The following is an 18658-nucleotide window of genomic DNA, read 5'->3' as shown; positions in this document are numbered from 1 at the left end:
AATTCACTCATCCCAAAAGATGCTGCTACGTTGATCAGATATGTATCCAAGTCCTTCAATCAAAAACCAGCAGAATTTACATGTTGTTTCCATTTCTCACTGCTGCTTCTGTAAGTAGTTTAACAGATGGCATTGCTGCAAACCATCATAACAAATAATGCGTCTTCATTAAAGAGATGAAGAGTAAGACTCTGTATCCTTCATGCTTTTATCTCAACTTGTTTTTAAAAGCATATGAAAAGTATAATACACACATCAAACCAAACCACGTTTATTTCATCAGTCACAAGTGCAAATATAGCAACAAGTCAGATCAGCAAATTACAACACAGAGAAGAATGTAATGTAAATGCTAAGTACACTGACAGACCAACTTCAAGAGAGCAGCAAAAAACAGTGTCTTCAAATAAAAATTTCTATTCTTTTTACCTGTAATCTAAATTAACATAATAAATCTAGATCAGGAATGTCTCTGATAACTCATGTTTAGCCAGGTATTCTGTTATTAGCAGTTCACATTATCCAGTGTGCAAAAGACCTGTCCAAGCTTCCTAGTAACAGACGTTTTGGTTTTAAGCAATTTTTACCCAATATTTAAATAATACAGTGCTGATGCTAGTTAATAACTTCTGCTATTTGATATTATAAATTCAAGAATATATATTTAAAAAAACTAAGACCAACTTCAGTGTACGTACATAATTCTACCCAGATCCAAAAATGGGCAACATTATAGATAAAACTGATTTTTTTCTTGTCAAAAAAAAAAGATAGACACAAATCGTCTCTGGTTTTTTCCATCATCTTTAAATCTGTAGTTAAAATATATGCAGTACTTATGTATAAAATAGAAAACATTCCCATTAGAAAGATACTGCAGTTCAATTAGCTGTTTTCCCCTACCTCATAGTAGCCAGGGAACAAGATTTATGCTAAACACCCAATCACTATTTTGCTTTACAGAAAAGCAAAAGTTGACTTTTACACTGGAAATTTAGTTAGCCTTCTTCTTTGTTAAGCATTGTTTCTTCTTCTCTTTTTCTTGATAGGCAATGAACTGAGAGTCTGTGCCAAAGAGTCTGTCCCACCACGTGAAGGTCGAGGCGTAGTTGCCGATGAAGTTCATGTGGTGGAAATCATGGAATCGGGCCCCGGCGTAGAAAGGCACCAAATGGAGAGGGTTCAGCGGCACGTCGTAGCCACTGCAGGGCAGGAAAAAAAGAAAAGCAACTAGGGTAAGGATTTTTCTGAGACATAAACTACAAAATATAGACATTAACTTGTCATTTTTATGAAAGAAATATATTTTATAGTATTCTTAAGTCCTAAGGTAATCACTGTGATAGTGGCTTAACATGAAAATGAGTTACCTCCACTCCTAGCCAAATGACTCTGTAAATTATCCCACAATGGCTTTGGCACTTGCTTTTTAGCTCAGTTTACTAGGCAATACAAAAAAAAATTAAGCAGGTAACTTAAAAAAAATCACAGTGGCTGCTTTCCTGCTGGCTTAGCAGTTTTAACTTAGAGTGACTTTAGGAAGGAGGAACAAGAAGTAACATTAAGTGCAAGCTATGGCCATCAGCACAGCAGCTCACCAGAGAGCATCTCTAATCAACAATCATTGTATGCCTACTCTTATTTTCAGCTTACTGCAAGTTCTTCAAATATTTAAAATCCAGATACATGATTAAAGTAAGATTAAAAGCAGAACAGTGTGCTCTAGAGGGATTCCAACTCCTTTGCTTGGTAGGGCTGGAAAGCCTCTTACCACCACCTAGTGGGCAGAGTGCAAGGCAATTCATTATAAACCCCTCATGTGAAGAACAAGCTAAAATTATAATTGTAATAGGAAATTAATATTTTTTCTCAATGAGTTTATGGTATATCACAACATATACATTGGGAACTCTACAAGCAAAACATGACTAAACCTGGAATGCTTTATACCATGAATTTACTGGCAGCTTATGTTCCATTGAAACACCTGATACTCAACTTGCAATAAGACACTATGTGCTTCATAATATATTTACAAATACAAGGTCAAGTGTTAATACTATCATTTAAAAAATAAACTATTAGTGTCCCCTGCCTCTTGAAAACAGGAAAGAAAATCTCATTCATGTGTAGATGAACTAAACTAAGCCTACTGGGATTTGCCCTAAGATTTTGGAACCAAATTTGTCAGTTCTACTACAGCGACAAGAAGTCTTGTCCTTTTTATTTACAATAAATAAACAAACAAATAAACAAAATAAATGCATGCATTTGTTTTAAATAAACAAAAGAAATGGATGCATTTGTTTTAAAGAGAGTCACTGGTCACAGAGCATGAAGTTTCTCTTGAGCAATAAAACAGCCTAACAAAATATTAAGCAGAAAGAACTCTTGGCTGGAATATGACCTTTGGTGATTGATTTTTGGTGTTCCAATATGCATAAGATCACTTGCACACCAAACAGCTGTAGCCAGACATCATAATCAGGTGCCTAGCTTCTCTAACCCTCTGAGATGCTCTAGCTGATAGTCGACACTCCTCTAATCAGCAAGATCTGCTGCTAACACTACCTCAGAACAGAAAAGAGTGCTAACTCCCCAGGTAGGCTCATTCTTTGTATGACACAGAAACATATTTTAGTGCAAAATCAAAAGTACATCTCAGTGACAGATACAGGTGAGTTTGATGTAGGGACAAGAGCAAAAACAATTCTTAAGAAGCAATGAGCATCTCACCTGTGTACATCAATGGTTTCCATCAAGCGACAGATCACCCATGCCCACAGAAGAACCACATGGTTACAGAAAACAACAATTCCAATAAAAAAGCCAGCTCCAAGGATGAGTGTTTCCAGAGGATGTGCATATTCTGCTTGCATTCCAAATGGAGACTAGAAAGAGATAACAGACAGGGAACAGTCACCATTTTCAGTTTTATGTACTCCCAAATCAGAAGCACCATTTTGTAAGGCCCTCCCTTTCCCATTACCCCACAAGACTACAGCAGGACAAACAGAACAGTGTTGTGGGCAAAGGGAATGGTATGATTGAGCGGGGCCATAACACACATATTTAGCTCCTCTTTGGAAAAACAGTATTCCAAGGTCATAAGGATTATCACTCTATTAGTGATTCAAAACACTTCACTACTAGTTGAAAAACTGAAAACTTTTGTTTAGGCTTACCCCAGGTCAAAGCATTATTTCAGGAATATTAAAAGTGTATGGCAAACTCCTATCAGCTTTGCTATACATCCAATCTTGGAAGCAGAAGAAAGAAGGAAGCCAAAATATTCTCAGAAGCAGGACTCACTCAGAAATTTATTATCAAAATAAAAATGAAAAATCCCTCATCTTTGACTACTTTTTAAAATAAATTTGTACCCCTCAAATGTGATTTTGAGATTGATATAAAAGATATATATATATATATATATATATACACACACACACACACCAGTCATATCTACTTGGTTTAGCAAAAAAAGACATTCTAAAGAGTTTTCAATCACAGAACACCATACACAGAAAACAGTTTAAAAATTTTTAACCTAAGGCAGAAGGTCATAAATAAGATCATCAGAAAAAAAATTAAATCCACTTTGTCTTAAGGGATACTTTAAAAACATCTCTTTTTACTGTCAGGAAAAGTTTTTAGTTAAACAGCCATTAGGCTACAGATCACCTCTGTAAGAACTGCTAACCACTCTCAAGAATAATGGCCAAAAGCTGCTCCAGCTAGAGACCTGAGGGGCTGCCAAGTGCAAGAGGAAGAGAGCAGCTGCTGCTGCAGATGTCTGTACATATGCATGCATCAATCCATACCAGGCTCCTCTATTGCTGGCAGCATGCATAAAGCACCCATGACCCAGCAGCTTGCAGTTTCCTTTTGGCACAGCCTAGGTTATACACAGCAGCACAGACACACACAGCACTGACTCCTGGGCTCCACAGGCAATGCCTCCTAAACACAGCAGCATCATTTACAAAGTGCAAGCACTGCTGCATCCCACCTGGCTCCAGCCAAGTGTGGTTCATTGCCTGGCGCTCAATGCCAGCTCCAACGCCACTCACTGAATACAGAACCACCCAAAAAATGCATGCTCTTGATATATCTGTGTTTTTGAATTGCACAATGAGCTATACTAATTCCAGAGGCCCTCATCCAGAGCTGTAATCCCTTCCTTGAACCAAGTACATGATGCACACACCGGGGTTGTGCAAGAGCTGCCTGTCTGATCACATTCTGGGCATTCATATGCTCTGGGCAACAGCCCGTGCGGTAGGGAACTGATGAACAACCAAATCCAGACATCTGCTGCTTCCCTTCCCCTAGCAATGGGACCTATATGTGTATTTTTAAAAGTCCATTTCACCTTCAAACTTTAGCAAGAGTGTGATCTTTCATTTCACTGCAATGAAATCAAATTACAGGAGGTGTTTTCAGAAACAAAATGGATGCCTGCTCTTGACAAAGTGCCCAAGAAAAGGCATCTAACCACACTGTCAAAGGAATGCAAAATTCTCAGGTCTTTCACATAAGATGCTTAAGTAACTTCTATGAAACATGTACTAAAAGCTATTATTAAAGAAAAAAATCAAGTAATACGTACAACAAACTCATGGTGAACCTTATGGATATACTTGTATATTCTCTTGTGATGCAGCAATCTATGCAGAAAATAGTGCCAGGCATCCTCAATCACTGCACATCCAAAACACTGGCCAACCAGAACATACCTTTAAAAAGGAGAAGATCTATTAGTTATAGGAAATACTAGCAGACATCTATTCCTGAAAAAGAATATAGTTTATATGCTAATAATGGTCAGGAATGTTTATACCTATTACTGATTGAATAGCATTGCACTACTTTTTTAACATAAAAAATACTAATTACTTGGTAAAAAGGCCGTGGTGCTTATCAGCTCATCAGGTGATAGCTGAAATGACTTAGCACACATTAACTCACTTCAGCTAGTGTTAACTCACAGTTAGTGTAACAAGCTGTCATTTCAATATTACAAACACAGTCTACAGAGAACAACCAACAGACTCCCTGAGACCTTGATAAAAAACTTAGAGCGGCATCAGCCATCTACACCAGAGAGCAAACAGCTCTCCAAGAAAAATGACCTTCTGTGATGAAAAACTACTGTTGCTGGGGTGGGGTGGGAGAGAAGGGGGCACTTATAGCTAATCCAGCTTTGTTCAAAAGCCCACCAGTTCAGTGCAAGAAAAGAACACTGTGAAGGTGGTACATTCTCCTTTGAGGAACACCCTTCTGCTATGACATAGAACAAGGTGGATGGTAAAGATACTTACCCCCAGAAAGTCTAACATTTAACCCACCCTGCCAGGAATCTTGCTTTGCTTCCATAAACTCCTTCCTAATCCCCCTTCTCTCCCAAAGATTAGAACAGCTTGGGGCCATTTAAAAAAATTTAGAAAATTCTAATTAGCTCTTACAGCAGCTAAGCAGCAAATGAAGGACGATTAACAAACACAGTTTACATTGCCAAAAAAATTATTTCCTATTAGAGTGACAACACTAATTGTTAAAAATTCTGCCTCCAGCTGTAGGCAACTCAGCATCACCATACCAGAAAAATCTACATACCATCTTGGCATCTCTTCCCACCCATATGGGATGTTAAAAAACTCTGTGAAGTAATAGGTACCACAAATCAGGGGCAGCTGAATGAAGAAGTGATTGAAGAGGAGGGTTTTGAAACATTTCCATTGTTTTTCCCATGTTTCTGGTTTATCCTAAAATGAAGCAAAAAAGAATTGATTGTGTTACATGTTTCTGTTGTACACAAGTGAAGCGCTCCAAAAATTCATTTGGAGTCAGTTTAATTTCACCTTGGAAGACAGATGCCTTCCAGTAATACATATTAACTCAGGCAACACAAATAACATGGGATTGCATTCAGTTTTATCAAAACCTCATTTTTCTAGGCTAGTGTTTTAAGATAAACTGTCTTGTCAGACACCTCCAAACTATTTTTGTTTTTTCAGTGTTTATAGTTAGCAGGAACATTTCATACTCAACAGTTTAACACAATCCAAGTTTTCTTTCCTTCTTCACACCACAGAATGCATTTCCATTGCTAAAATAATACAAAGGCTGAAGAGACAAGCTTTTGAAGAAATAATTGTCTTGAAAACATTCAGTTTTTGCAGGGAGACATTCTATCAATTACTGCAATAACTTCACAAGCTGGTGTTATTAATTTCTAATTCAAATTCTAATGAACATGGGGAAACCAATTATCTTTATATACTGGATATGCCTTTGCCTCCAATTAGGAGTGTGTAATCCATCCAAGGCTTTCTTCATTGTAAAAATATTTCAAAATCCTTTCAAGAGCATGTGCATAGAGGTACTTTGAAGAAGAGCACTGTCATTAAAAAAATCACATCATGTAATTATTTCATGCGTAACACCAGATGCCAGAATTATATTCACCTTCCCTTGCTGATATAAGAACTACATATATGAAACTTTAGTAACAGTAAGACTGACATACCCTTTCCTCTCTAACAACACCATGGGGGAAACCATAACCCTTCCTCAGGAGAAAAAAAACCTCCTTTTCCTCCCTAAAATCCACTTCTCTTTCTCTCCTCATACACAGAGTAATTCTATTTTGTTGTTTTCAGGATGTCCAAGTGACATATGAAATGGAACCATATACACTGATGATAATGTGATGATTATCACATTATAGGTGATAATATAATATCATGATGATATCACATTATACTGTGACTGCATGCTCTGCCTGAGAGGTTCAAAGACAAGTCAGTGTATGCTTCACAACTTTTTCTTACCTGTTGAATTTTATACTTTTGCATGTATGGTATAAACTGAAAGACAAATCCTGGTACACAGAGCAAAAAGTATGAAACTTCATGAACTATAAGTGATCCCCAGGTTGCAATCTGGAACTTTGTGTAGTTATCCAGCATGTAATTCCAGGCATTTTTAAATGGTTGCTGCAGGGGATTGTCAGGTAAGAAGGAGTCTATATATTCCACTGCCAGATAAGCAGAGTTCAAGATATTAACGCTGTCATTCATGGCCATGGTTCAATCTTAAAACATCACAATTACAGTTCTTCTGTAGTTTTCTGTAAGTAACCTGCAAATTTTGAGAAAAATACAATAAACAGAAGTTAATCTTCAGAGAAAAAAAAAAATTACATGATAGAGTCATTACCTAGTCTTAAAGTAAAAGCTGAGAGAGGACAGGAAAGACAGATTCTCTTCATACAGAATAGCCTAAAAGAGCAAAGCTTTAGATGGTTTGAGAGGCAAGCCAATTTGAAAGGCAATCAGCTCCTAGGTTTTGAGATTATATCAAGGGAGCAAAAGGATAAAGAAATACTAATTACTAGCCAAATTTTTATTTCAATGCTTTTGCAGGATAATTGTATTCTGTACTAAAAGAGCAATGGGAAGGTTCGAAAAATATTTAGTTTTAATTTGTAATTAGCTGTGATCTCTTGATTATCTAGTCCCATTTTTCTCATGGCTGTGAACCATGAGAAAAAATCCCTGCAAATTACATCAACACTCCAGCTGGCTTGAGGCAATCCACCTTTCCCTCAGTAATGGACTTTTCCTCAAAGCTCCCAAAACCACAAAGGCTGCATTTCTGCAGGTGCCCTGAACTCATGCTATTTCCACAGACTAGACTCCTTTCTGGTTTGGCATGGTAGGGACCTTTAAACATCATTTACAGTCAAACCCTCTTGGGATGGGCAGGGACATTTTTCAGGACATCAAATGGCTCAAAGCACCATAACACCTGGCCTTCAAACACTTCCAGGGATAGGGCATACAGAACTTTTCTGCTCAGCCTGTTCCAGTGTCTTAGCACTCTCATTGTAAAAAATATCATTCTTATGCCAAATCTAAACCTATCCATTTTTAGTTTAACAACACTGCCCTGTGCTTTGTCACTGCAAGCCTCAGCAGAAAGCCCCCTTTATGTACCACAGTATGGTGTCCCTTGAACTGTCTCTTCTCCAGGCTGCACAACCCCAACTCTTCCAGCCTCTCCCCACTGATGATGTGTCCTCTGATCACTTCCAGTGCCCTCCTCTGGACCCCTTTAACAGGTCCATCTTCCACTCTCACACAGGTATGCAACTCACAGGCCAGAGGACACAGGTCCACCCCGAGCTGGTACACCTAGGCTAAACCCACAGAATCACAAGGTTGGAAGAGACCTTCAAGATCTTTGAGTCCAACCCGTTCCCCTCAACTAAACCATGGCACCGAGTGCTACATCCAGTCTTTTTTTAAACACACTCAGGGATGGTGACTCCACCACCTCCCCAGGCAGACCATTCCAGTATTTTATTGCCCTTTCCGTGGAAAACTTTTTCATTATATCTAACCTATCTTTCCCTTAATGTAGCTTGAGACTGTGATCTCTCATTCTGTCAGTTGCTGCCTGGAGAAAGAGATCAACCCCACCTGACTAGAACTACCCTTCAGGAAGTTGTGGAGAGTGATAATGTCGCCTCTGGTTTAGCCTGGAGAAAACAACCCCAGCTCCCTCAGCCGTTCCTCAATCTGACACAAATCAGGTAACTGCAGGATGGAAAAGAGCTCTGAGATCCCATGACCCACCTGTAACCCCTGGCCCACCACCACTCTATCAACTAGACCACGGCACCAAGGAAGGATATATCCTGTCCTTCCTTTAGCACCTCCGGGGAGGGTGACTCCCTCACCTCCCTGGGCAGCCCATTCCAACGCATCATTAACTCGCACATACTAACCAGCATACCAGGCCAGTACCCAACAACATCAGTTATCGTTTTCCTTCCTTAGCAACAGCATCGCGATGCTGCCGCTTCTTATTGACAGCAAAAGCATCGCAGCAGGCGCCGAGGCAGCGCACAGCCCGAGCTCCCGGGCGGACGGACACGCAAGGTAACTTAACCACGGCCGCCACCCCCGAGCACGCCGCCGGGAAGCCGAGGAGCCAGCGGCCGGGCGGCACCGGGGCTCCTCCGTCCGGACACGTACCGGCACACGCCACCCACGCGCGGGGAACGCCGAGGAGAGATGGGGACCCTGGGGGAGCCCGCACCCCGGCACCCGCAGCCCCGCACCCCGAGCCGGGCCGCGCCCCCCTGGCCCCTCACCTGTCGGCGGCAGCGGCGGCGGCGGCGACGGCTCCGTATGCGCAACAACACCCGCCGGGCCGCCCGCGCCACCGCGCGCCGCCCATTGGCCGCCGCCGCGGCCCCGCCCCCCGCTACCCCATTGGCCGGCTGGCGGCAGCGGCGCAGGGTCAGGCGGGCGGAGGGCGGGGCCGCCGCGGCGGCTCCCGCGCGGCCATTGGCTGGAGGGGTGGAGTGAGGATAGTGAGACCCCGGGGCGCGGCCAATGGGGAGGGAGGACAGCAGGTGACGCGCACGACGCCATGGGGCGGGGCCCTCCCGGGCGCGGCAGCGGCTGCGGGATCGGCCCCGAGAGCGGCTCCGTGCAGCGGCCGGGACCATGACCGGGACCGGCACCGGGACCCGCCGCCTCCCGCCGCGTTCTCCTGCAGGAGCACCGCAGCTGCAGACGGACGCGGTGCCACCCCTGCTGGTGCCCGTTGCCTGCTCCTGCGTTAATGAAAAGATGGAAGTGCCCAGGCGGCCGTGTCGTCATGGCAGCAGCGGCCCTAGCCGCGTTCCCGGGTTGGTGTCATGCGGGTGAAAGTGTACAATTCCGATACAACATTCCCGGGTGGTGTCATGCGGGTGAAAGTGTACAATTCCGATACAAGGTTCCCCGGGTGAAAGTGTACAATTCCTATACAAGGTTCCCCGGGTGAAAGTGTACAATTCCGATACAAGGTACCCCGGGTGAAAGTGTACAATTCCTATACAAGGTTCCCCGGGTGGAAGTGTACAATTCCGATACAAGGTTCCCCGGGTGAAAGTGTACAATTCCGATACAAGGTGCCCGCTCACAGCCCCCGCCTCGCCCCAGCGTGCGTCACACCGCTCATGGAATTTGGGCACTACGTGACTCCCAGCCCTGCCACCTGCAGTGTCCCAGCTCGGACGCTTTCATGGAAGCCTGCACTCATTCCTGCACTCATGAACAACCACAGCTTCCAGAAACTGACCTGCGGCAAAACAGCAATGTTCGCATGACTGGCTTCTAAACCTTAATAATTCACAATTCAGTGGCATTCAGACCTTTAGAGCCCCAGCTTCTCCCCATTCCCCGCCCCCCGACCCACTACCCCAGTTTATTTCACTGATTATTTGGTTTGAGACTTGTATTGAGAAACACAAGTTTTAAGCGACCTGTTGGCATTAGGAAACAATGTACAAACTTTTATTTGAAGAAAATGTCTCAAATATGACAGTAGCTTTGGTCATGTTAAAAGGAGGCCATCCAAGAACAAATAAAAATGTGCTGCTGTATAAGCATGGCCATATACAGGGTATTCAGATATTGGCTAATAGAAGCTGAGATTACACGCATAAAGAGGCCTTTGTACCATGCAAGTTCAACGCAATTGCATACATTCACTATAAATTTTCAGTTATTTTCATGCCAAATCACCTTTTGGATAAAAAGGTAAAAAAGAAGTAACATCTAAACGTGACCAAAATTGAACAGGAAAAAAAAAACCTTGTAAGTACAGACAACATTTTTATTAAAAAGATACTGAAATTACACCTGCTCAAGAAGTGTCAAACCATCTCTGATCTCCTTCAGCGGGAATTAGTGTTAAGCATTGTTACATATCAAAAAATACATCTCTGTTTTACAACATAGTACTGACATATTCAAAGTACTGTGCCAAATTATAAATAGTAAAATCAGGTTTTGAAGAGTTTCAATAGAGAGCAACTTAGGCTCACACAAACATATGCACGTAGTATCGTTACGTAACAAAAGTTTTATAAAAGGAAACAAATGTACCCCATGCCAGTTTGAATTACTGAGGTGGGATTCAGTACCTACAATGAAGACTGACAGTTCATTTCCTTAAATATATTTATTAGTCTCTGGAAAAAATAAGACAAAAATTTACTTTCACCAGAATACACACCATTCTTCACTCACAATCCGTTTCTCAGTCATGACTGACAGAAGCCGGTCCTTTTGAAAGTGTTGGGTTTTTTCTGAAGACCTTGCAATAAAAAAATTGGTCTACCAGACTTCAAAAGTTCAATCAGCTTCTGCTCAACTGCAGAATAATCCTACAAATTGCTTCTACCTAGAGTAATCTTCATCATCTGTCATCTGTAATTGTAGACAGTCACATCTTCCACTGTGACTCAAGGTGCAGCTACAAGTAGAGAAGTGCTTAGATACTCAGTCACTTCAAATACACTTGTTGAAGACTGCTTCTAGTGCATAATCAAGTTGAAAATCCTTTTACTGATCATAATGGTTTGTCAATAACTGTAACACCTCGAGGGAGGGAGAGAAAAAGGGATAAATCTTTAGGCAGTATTGTTTTTAAAATCAAGAAAAAATTAATATAATACATTGCAAATAGCATTTAACTGTGCAGCAGCAACAATGCACATATTTTTCCCTAATTTCTCTTTGACACAAAGCTCTCTGATTCAGTGCCAGGTTATGAAAGTTTCTGTGACTAATCAAATTTAATTTTGCTATCAGTGAAATACATCCTTAACATTCACTTAAATAACTCATTTAAAAAACTGTAGTTATTGAAGGAAAAGATTCCTGAAACAGCTCATTTTCTAAATATCAAATCCCAAAGAACTTTGGAATTGGACCCCTTAGATTGAGACACACATTTCTTGTTAAAAAAACTAGTCATACCAGAATCATCTTTCTGACTCATCAAGTATGAGCCAAATCCTTCTTGATTACACTTTAATCCTTTTTTCTTCCTTGTAGTGAGTAATTATTTGAAGTCATCATTCAAAATGTACCATCAGATTCTTCCTGTCCATTTTGTTATCTTAGATTTTACCTTAGACAAGACTTTGTTTGGATGCTTTATCAAATGTTATACTTTAAAAAGTGCATTAACAATATCTATATGCCTTACCTGCATAGCTCCTTCCTGTACTCATACAAGATGACACAACTGTCCATTTATCAGTTGTTGGATTATAATACTCCACTGTTGATAAATTACAGGAACCGTCATCTCCTCCAACTACATACAAGAGACCATTTACAGCACAAACACCTGAAAAAGGGCAGGAAACCAGAATGAAAATTAATAATTGACTTCTACACCCCCTCAAAAGCATGTTTTTTAATGAAAGCAGCAGAAATCCAGTTACATGCCATTCACAATTGACATTGGAACAATTTTAGTCATTGTTGCACATACCTGCATTCCTTCTGCACATGTTCATGTCTGCAACCTGCTTCCAGGTACTGGCAATGGGGTCAAACACTTCCACACTTTTTCTTACCAAAGGACCATCATGACCACCTACTGCATACAATAAATTGTTTAACACACCAACACCTGCAAACATATGAAAATACGCAGAATTAACCAGAGAATTATTTGAACGATACAAAGGAGAAACAACAAATATGTCAGCTAACATAAATCCTTCGTTAAGTCAATGTTGAAAACTATTTCAGAAAACATTTGGGTCAGGATGCATTAAAGCAGAGAGACAGTAACTACAGCAAGACACTGATAAAATGCCTTGCATGCCCATCTACCATATTGCAGCATACAAAGACCAGAGCTGTTCTGCAACAGAAGATTTAGAAAATTTTGGATGAAAAATGACGTGCAGGAAAATGAGGCTTGTTGAAATTTAGGACTAATTAGAAGTGACAGTAAATGAGACAATGTGCTCAGCCAGGATAACAGAAATCTGACAGGATGATAAAGTGTAAGTGAACTTTTAGAAAGTAAAAGCTGCGCAGTACAGAGGATAAAAGCTGAATGGATAGACATTATACAATAGGGGTGTTTCCACTGAAGTGTTGGAATACCTTGTAAACAGATGGAACAGAATTAAACAGTTAGCAGTGAGTACCTTCTCTGGGATTTGAAGAACACCAAGCTTCTTTCAACCAAGCTTCAGTTATCAAAATATCCAAAAGGATATTAAAGGGTGTCCTTTAATCCTAAGGTCTCCTTTACTTTACAACAAAAGTTTATCAATCTGTGAGCTTGGAATGAAGGCGTGAGTAAAGCTAGATCTATCTACTTGCTATTTGGGCTGCACATATTGAAAAAATGGAAATGGGAGAAGCAGAAAGAAAGGCCTGTTTATTTATTACTCCCTTTATAATGTATTATTAGAACCAAAACATAATAAATTCCAGAAACGTAGGGGTTTTTTTGTATTAAAATTTCTGAGTGATGGACCATAAAGACAACTAAAAAAGCACTTCTATGAAAGTATACTGGGAAATTTAATAAATGCCACATTTAAGACTATGAAACTCAAAGCAGAGATACAGATTTGCAAATATAGCTCATAAAGTATTCCATGGAACCACTTAAAATCTTTTTGAAAGGAAACAACGAATATGAATGCAAAAAATCAGGTAAGTCCCTCAAAGAAAAAAAAATATTGGAAGTAGAAAAAAAAAGGAGAATAAAAGGAAAAAAAGAAGAGAACCCCAAGACCTTAATAATGAGCTGAAATATCTTTAAAAACATATCACTAATTTTGTTTTTAAGAGCCATTTCTATATGTGAAGAGAAACTACTCCTGCTGAAATGACTAAATTTTCTTATTAAAGAGACTGATTTTAATAACTAAAAGAAGAGAGGAAGGAAACATGGAAGCTAATTGGTACTGTAAATCTGAAAAATAGCTTATTGATAGGACACTTTTAAATCATGCTATTTAGGGCTTTACCAATGATATTCACCACTAGCATTTCCCCATATCCTTCCCAGTTAATTTAATTCCTCTTTTATTGCTATTATTTCTAGCTATCATGCCACAGTATAGTATGACAGCTTTTCTTTCTCCCACTCTGATCACACTTTATTAGAAAGGAAAGTACAACATTCATCTTTTGTAGAATTAAACATTACAGAAGGAGAGCTAATATTTTCAGTTTAAATATGGGATGTGACATAAATCCCCCCCCCCATGCCTTCAAAAGAGTTAGTGGCCTTCCTATTCAGTGTGTAGAGCTTTCCCTCTGCCACATTGCCACTTTTTTCTTTCATAGCTCCTTATTTTTAATAATGTCCTCCCTTCCTCCATGGTGCTTCATTTTCCCTTAATCCCACACCCAGTTTCCAGGTCCTACCTTATTTCTTGCTCCTTCCGTCTGTATCCTCTTGTTGCCGTCTTCTGAGTTCTCCTTTCTTTGTTATTTTTCTTTCCTGCCCATTTTTCAGGACCCTGTCTTATATCTCTCAGCCCTCCCAAATGGCCTATATCTGGATCTGAAGTTCCTCCTCCCAATATGTTGCTGGAAACAGATCTGTCCCCGTATTGATCAACTGAGAAGCAGTGGGTACTAAAGAAGAGTAACTGAGGGTTAACCTCTGAAAAGTTGCTTTTGAGTGAAGCTGAAGCAGTAGGAACAGAAGAGATGAGCTTAAGTTCTTTGAGATGACCAGACATCCAAAAGTTGAATGCAGGAACAAAATTTTCTTTAGTTAGCCCCCATAACACCACCAGGACTGATTTCCAGTTGAAACAGTTCTGATGGGTTTGGCTATTTGGCCTCTACAGCCAAGCTCAATCAACAGTCACGATTTTCACATTACCACCCACTCCTCTGCCATGCAAAAATATAATTTTTTCATGTATTTAACAGAGTGGCACAGAAGAATGTTGATAATTTTACTCAATTATATGAAACTGGAATAAGGGTCTACATTTAGTTTTCCTCTCCATTTTTTTTATCTGTGGACCAGGTAAAAGGCAGAAGAGAGTTGAATCAGCAACACAGGGACAAGGGAAGAGAGGAGAGGGGTAGGAAGATCCCAGTAGTTAGTATATTTAAGGAACTAAATTTCAGAGTTGTAGAAGAAATTCAACATTAAAAAAAAATCTGAAAACATCTGCTATATAAATAGGCTACATGCACAACAACAGTTTGCAAAAACAGAGTATCAAAAAATAAACCCCAAATGCTGAAACAAAATGTGTGCGCAGGCAGACTGCAAAATGAAACTTTGTCACAACCCACCAACACTATTTGTCTTTAAAACTATTCTTGTCAGTTGCCCATTTTATATAAATATATTCCTCAAAACTTGCCAATATTAGACAGAAATATTTTCCAGTACCCTTACTGCAACTCTGTCCAGTTTTTAATCCAGAATTTACTTCCAAGAAGCACAGACTGAGTTACTAGAAGTTTCACAAGGCAACTGTGTTTTCTTGAGGTATAGTGTATCATGTTTCCTTCATTATCATCAAAGTTTTAGTTTAGAAATACAATTGAAATGTGACTTCTAGTAATAAGAGTTATCAGGTTGCTGATCTTGTAAGGATATGATGGAAGTATCACAGACTATCTTAATTTTAGTAACGAATTTAGTACTTTGATAGATTTCTTTTGAAATTATTTGAATTTAAGTTAAACATTATTACATTATTACATAGGTAAAAACTGTTCAGAGTTAACAAAGAATAATGGAAGGTAAGATTAAAAGTTGGGGTAATTATTAATCATATACTGAGCATACTAGAAGTCCATTCAGATTTATTTGTAGCAATATCTCTTCCCGTTATGAAGCACATTATTGCAATCACCAGTAGATACTTGAAGGGTGTTGCTAAAAACCACCATTAAGTACTTGGCAAAAAAAGTGACTTAACTACTAAAAAATAAATGTAGAAAATAATATCATGGAATTTGACTTGAAAAAGTCCATGGGAACGCATCTAGAGAAATAAAACAACTTCTGCGAGTTGAAAAAACCTGAAATACCAAAAGACAAATAGAGGACAGTGAACAGTAAATGAGATTCAAGTCCATAATATTAATAGATACTGAAAATGCTAAAGTCAATTTGGAGCTGTGGAAGCACCATTTCACTAAACAAAAGTGGAATACCATAGGCACTTTTAAAGATGTCTTTAAAGAGAATATACACACTCAGAATTGCAAGAAGGAAAAAAGAAATCCACAAAAAAAAAAAAAAGAGAAGGGATTTTTAAGATTATAGAGAAATAAATGGATATACCTTGGCTAAATGATAAGGAAGGATAACATGTAGTAGGCTGTACATGTACAGGGGATGCAAACACCAGGTGATGAGAAGAATTACTGAAGGTGAAATAAAGGGTACATAAGTGGAAGTAATAGGATGAAACCATTAATACAAACTTAGGAATGAACAAGGACAAAATTTCCTGCAGTGAATCAGAATGCAGAACAAGTCCTCCAAAGAGGTGGAAACCTAGTCATAGTTCACTCGTAAAGTCAACCTGAAAACGCTGTTAGAATAATCAGCCCTAACTGGCAAAGAGATCCCTGTAGAAAAGACATTTTTTCATTCTTGCTGTATAGATTTTGATACTTAAGAATTGAGGTGACAGTGATTATTACAATCCATGAATATTAGTCTGTATGTTAAAAACCATCAGAAGTTGTGGGAAGAAGAGGAATATGAAAGTATGAAAAAAAAAAGAGGGATATTTACTCTTAACAGACTGAATCTTACTCAGTGGAACAGTTGTGCTGTGCATCTAGAACTAGCACATTCCATTAGATTCAGACTTTAGCTTACCTTTCATGGTTTTAGATACATTTTAAACCCACGAATTTTCATCTTTGCAAGGACAGCTGATCCTTGTCCACTAACCTGCTCCGCTCCGCCTGGTGCTCATTTCTGCGACGTAGCTCCACTCGTTGGAATTGGCATCGTAGCATTCCACTGAACTAAGGCACTGCCGTGACGCTCCATCATAGCCACCAACAGCATACAGCTTCCCTGGGGGGACCAAAGGAGTCTGCCAGCTGCTAATGGACATGCCGGGACTGCCACACCACAAAGAGGAAGGCATTGCTCTCCAATTAGCTACTAATCAGCACCTGTCAATCACTTACTGAGATTCTACACTGTAAACACTTGAGGTTAGCATGCCACAGATCTTGTCGTTTTTAGGATGTAAAAGGCACGCAGTATCTAACAACAATAATGCAAGTCAAAAGATTTTAAATTGCCTAGCTGAAATACAAAGGTAAGGTGTTTATTAGGCATTGCTCAAAAGCAAGCTATTTCAAGTATTTTTAATACTGGAAGCTCACAAATAGGCTTTCTAGGAATATCAGAAATTTAGAATGAAAATCACTCATACAGTCTGCATTTTCAGATTAGAAACAGCAGTTGTTCCTATGCAGTTAAAGCACACACCCACCCCTAAAACTGTTTTAAGATCCAAGAGCCAGGCCAGGCCTCCATTATGCAAGTGACATCTGGGCTATTCACTACCAAGCTGACTGAAAAGTCAGCAGTTTTCCCGACACTGCCCTTGGGATTGTCCCCAACGTGCAGCCAGCAAGGTCAGCCACAGATAACAGAGCTGACAATACAGCAGTGCTGCATCACTAAAGACCAAATGATAAGGTCATCACGTCAGCTCTCCGACTTTGCTGACATACATAACCTAGAGCTTAGCAAGGTTTTCCTCAGTTAGCCTCAGCCACAGCTGAAGCTCTGAAAAAAAAATTTAAAACTACTATGCTAAAAACTAGTCAAACCCAAGCAGAATGATTACATATTCTTCACACCATTTCAATTACAAGGTTGAGCAAAAACATAAATCCGAAGTATGTTTTCAGAAGTAAGAAAAACTAGTAGGGTAAATGATTGCCTTTCCCTCTGTTCTTTTTTATATTATTTGTCAACTTACCTCCAACAACACCTACACCAACACTACTTCTTCTTGTGTTCATTGGAGCTACATGAAACCACTCGTTAGTCTTTAAGTTGTAAACTTCAACTGATGACAAACCTATGAAGACAATATAACATTTTCTCTATAAATCTAGGTGCAACATACTGTCTAGTTTTCAGGAAACTCTTCATATCTGAAAACTCAAATTATTTCATTCTAAGGATTGTTAAATACTGAACAAAAAGCACAACCTTTTTGTCCTTTAGAAGGCAATTACTGTCAACCCAACTTTATGTCTGAAAATGGGCAAATTACTGAAAACTTCTGTGGAGCTGTGAAAACTTCTTCCCGGGTTAATTTCCTTTCTTTTTAATTAAGACACATGCTTTCTCCTACATATGCTTCTATAATAGTTATTAAGCAAAAAGATCACTTCTGCACTAATTGTTTAATGCATCTAAGTAGAGAATGAACAGTGAATGTCTAAAGCCTTCTCACAGGTCAGAAAAAGCTGTTTATAATCTTATTTACACTACATGAAAATGCAGAAATCAATTTCCTTTGCAAACAGGACTAATTTTTCTCTCGTATCTTCCACAAGTTAAGGACTCTGACTATAGAAGGAATACTGGAAAGGAACCTGCCAAAAGTTCACTAGTCTTTAAGCCTGAACACTTAGGAGCAAACAGTCCACTTCTCAGGTAGGGGGATGTGACCGCTTAAGCACATTCCACACCACAAGATGCCAGGCTACCCTCATGCTTGGTTTCACCACAAGTACCAGCAAAAAGAGGCATTAAAATTTGAAACAATAATGTTAAGAGTAGTCAAAGCTATTCATAAGTGTCT

The 18658-nt window shown here is 39.6% G+C and overlaps 2 protein-coding genes and 1 long non-coding RNA gene across 6 annotated transcripts in view; 1 reads left to right on the top strand and 2 right to left on the bottom strand.

Moving 5' to 3' along the window:
- Window positions 1–255: 255 nt before the first annotated feature.
- On the bottom strand, window positions 256–9301 carry MSMO1 (methylsterol monooxygenase 1). The gene is made up of 6 exons (XM_071432019.1): window positions 9167–9301; window positions 6837–7146; window positions 5620–5768; window positions 4613–4739; window positions 2737–2891; window positions 256–1202 (listed from the first exon to the last, which is right to left on the bottom strand). The coding sequence occupies exons 2-6, from the start codon at window positions 7089–7091 to the stop codon at window positions 995–997; spliced, it is 894 nt and encodes a 297-aa protein (XP_071288120.1). The 5' UTR covers window positions 7092–7146; window positions 9167–9301; the 3' UTR covers window positions 256–994.
- On the top strand, window positions 1135–9235 carry LOC139592330 (uncharacterized). The gene is made up of 3 exons (XR_011679963.1): window positions 1135–1235; window positions 8431–8602; window positions 8850–9235. It is a non-coding gene; the product is annotated as an uncharacterized lncRNA (long non-coding RNA).
- A 1029-nt stretch (window positions 9302–10330) lies between the features above and the next one.
- Window positions 10331–18658, bottom strand: part of KLHL2 (kelch like family member 2) — a 54360-nt gene continuing 46032 nt past the window's right edge. For 3 of the 4 annotated variants that reach the window (XM_071432008.1, XM_071432007.1, XM_071432010.1), the window contains 5 exons: window positions 17825–17926; window positions 16774–16902; window positions 12352–12492; window positions 12061–12204; window positions 10331–11447 (listed from right to left, as the gene is read on the bottom strand). In XM_071432008.1, coding sequence (XP_071288109.1) covers window positions 11419–11447; window positions 12061–12204; window positions 12352–12492; window positions 16774–16902; window positions 17825–17926 — 545 coding nt within the window. In that variant the 3' untranslated portion in view covers window positions 10331–11418. Of the gene's footprint in view, window positions 11448–12060; window positions 12205–12351; window positions 12493–14749; window positions 15888–16773; window positions 16903–17824; window positions 17927–18658 lie in introns of those variants that run through there. The other variant, XM_071432009.1, reaches the window with a different exon arrangement.

The sequence above is a fragment of the Agelaius tricolor genome, unplaced genomic scaffold (assembly GCF_023055355.1).
Source record: "Agelaius tricolor isolate 1412-34295 unplaced genomic scaffold, bAgeTri1.0.p SCAF_8, whole genome shotgun sequence".
NCBI lineage: Eukaryota > Metazoa > Chordata > Aves > Passeriformes > Icteridae > Agelaius > Agelaius tricolor.
This window is presented reverse-complemented; position numbering and strand designations above follow the sequence as displayed.

Excerpts from the sequence above, each read along its gene's own strand:
- MSMO1 (XM_071432019.1), bottom strand. The coding sequence starts at position 7,091 with ATGGCCATGAATGACAGCGTTAATATCTTGAACTCTGCTTATCTGGCA. Across the intron at positions 4,740-5,619 it reads TGGGAAGAGATGCCAAGATG|GTATGTTCTGGTTGGCCAGT; the intron begins GTATGTAGATTT and ends TCCTTTTTAAAG. Across the intron at positions 1,203-2,736 it reads GAAACCATTGATGTACACAG|TGGCTACGACGTGCCGCTGA; the intron begins GTGAGATGCTCA and ends CCTGCCCTGCAG.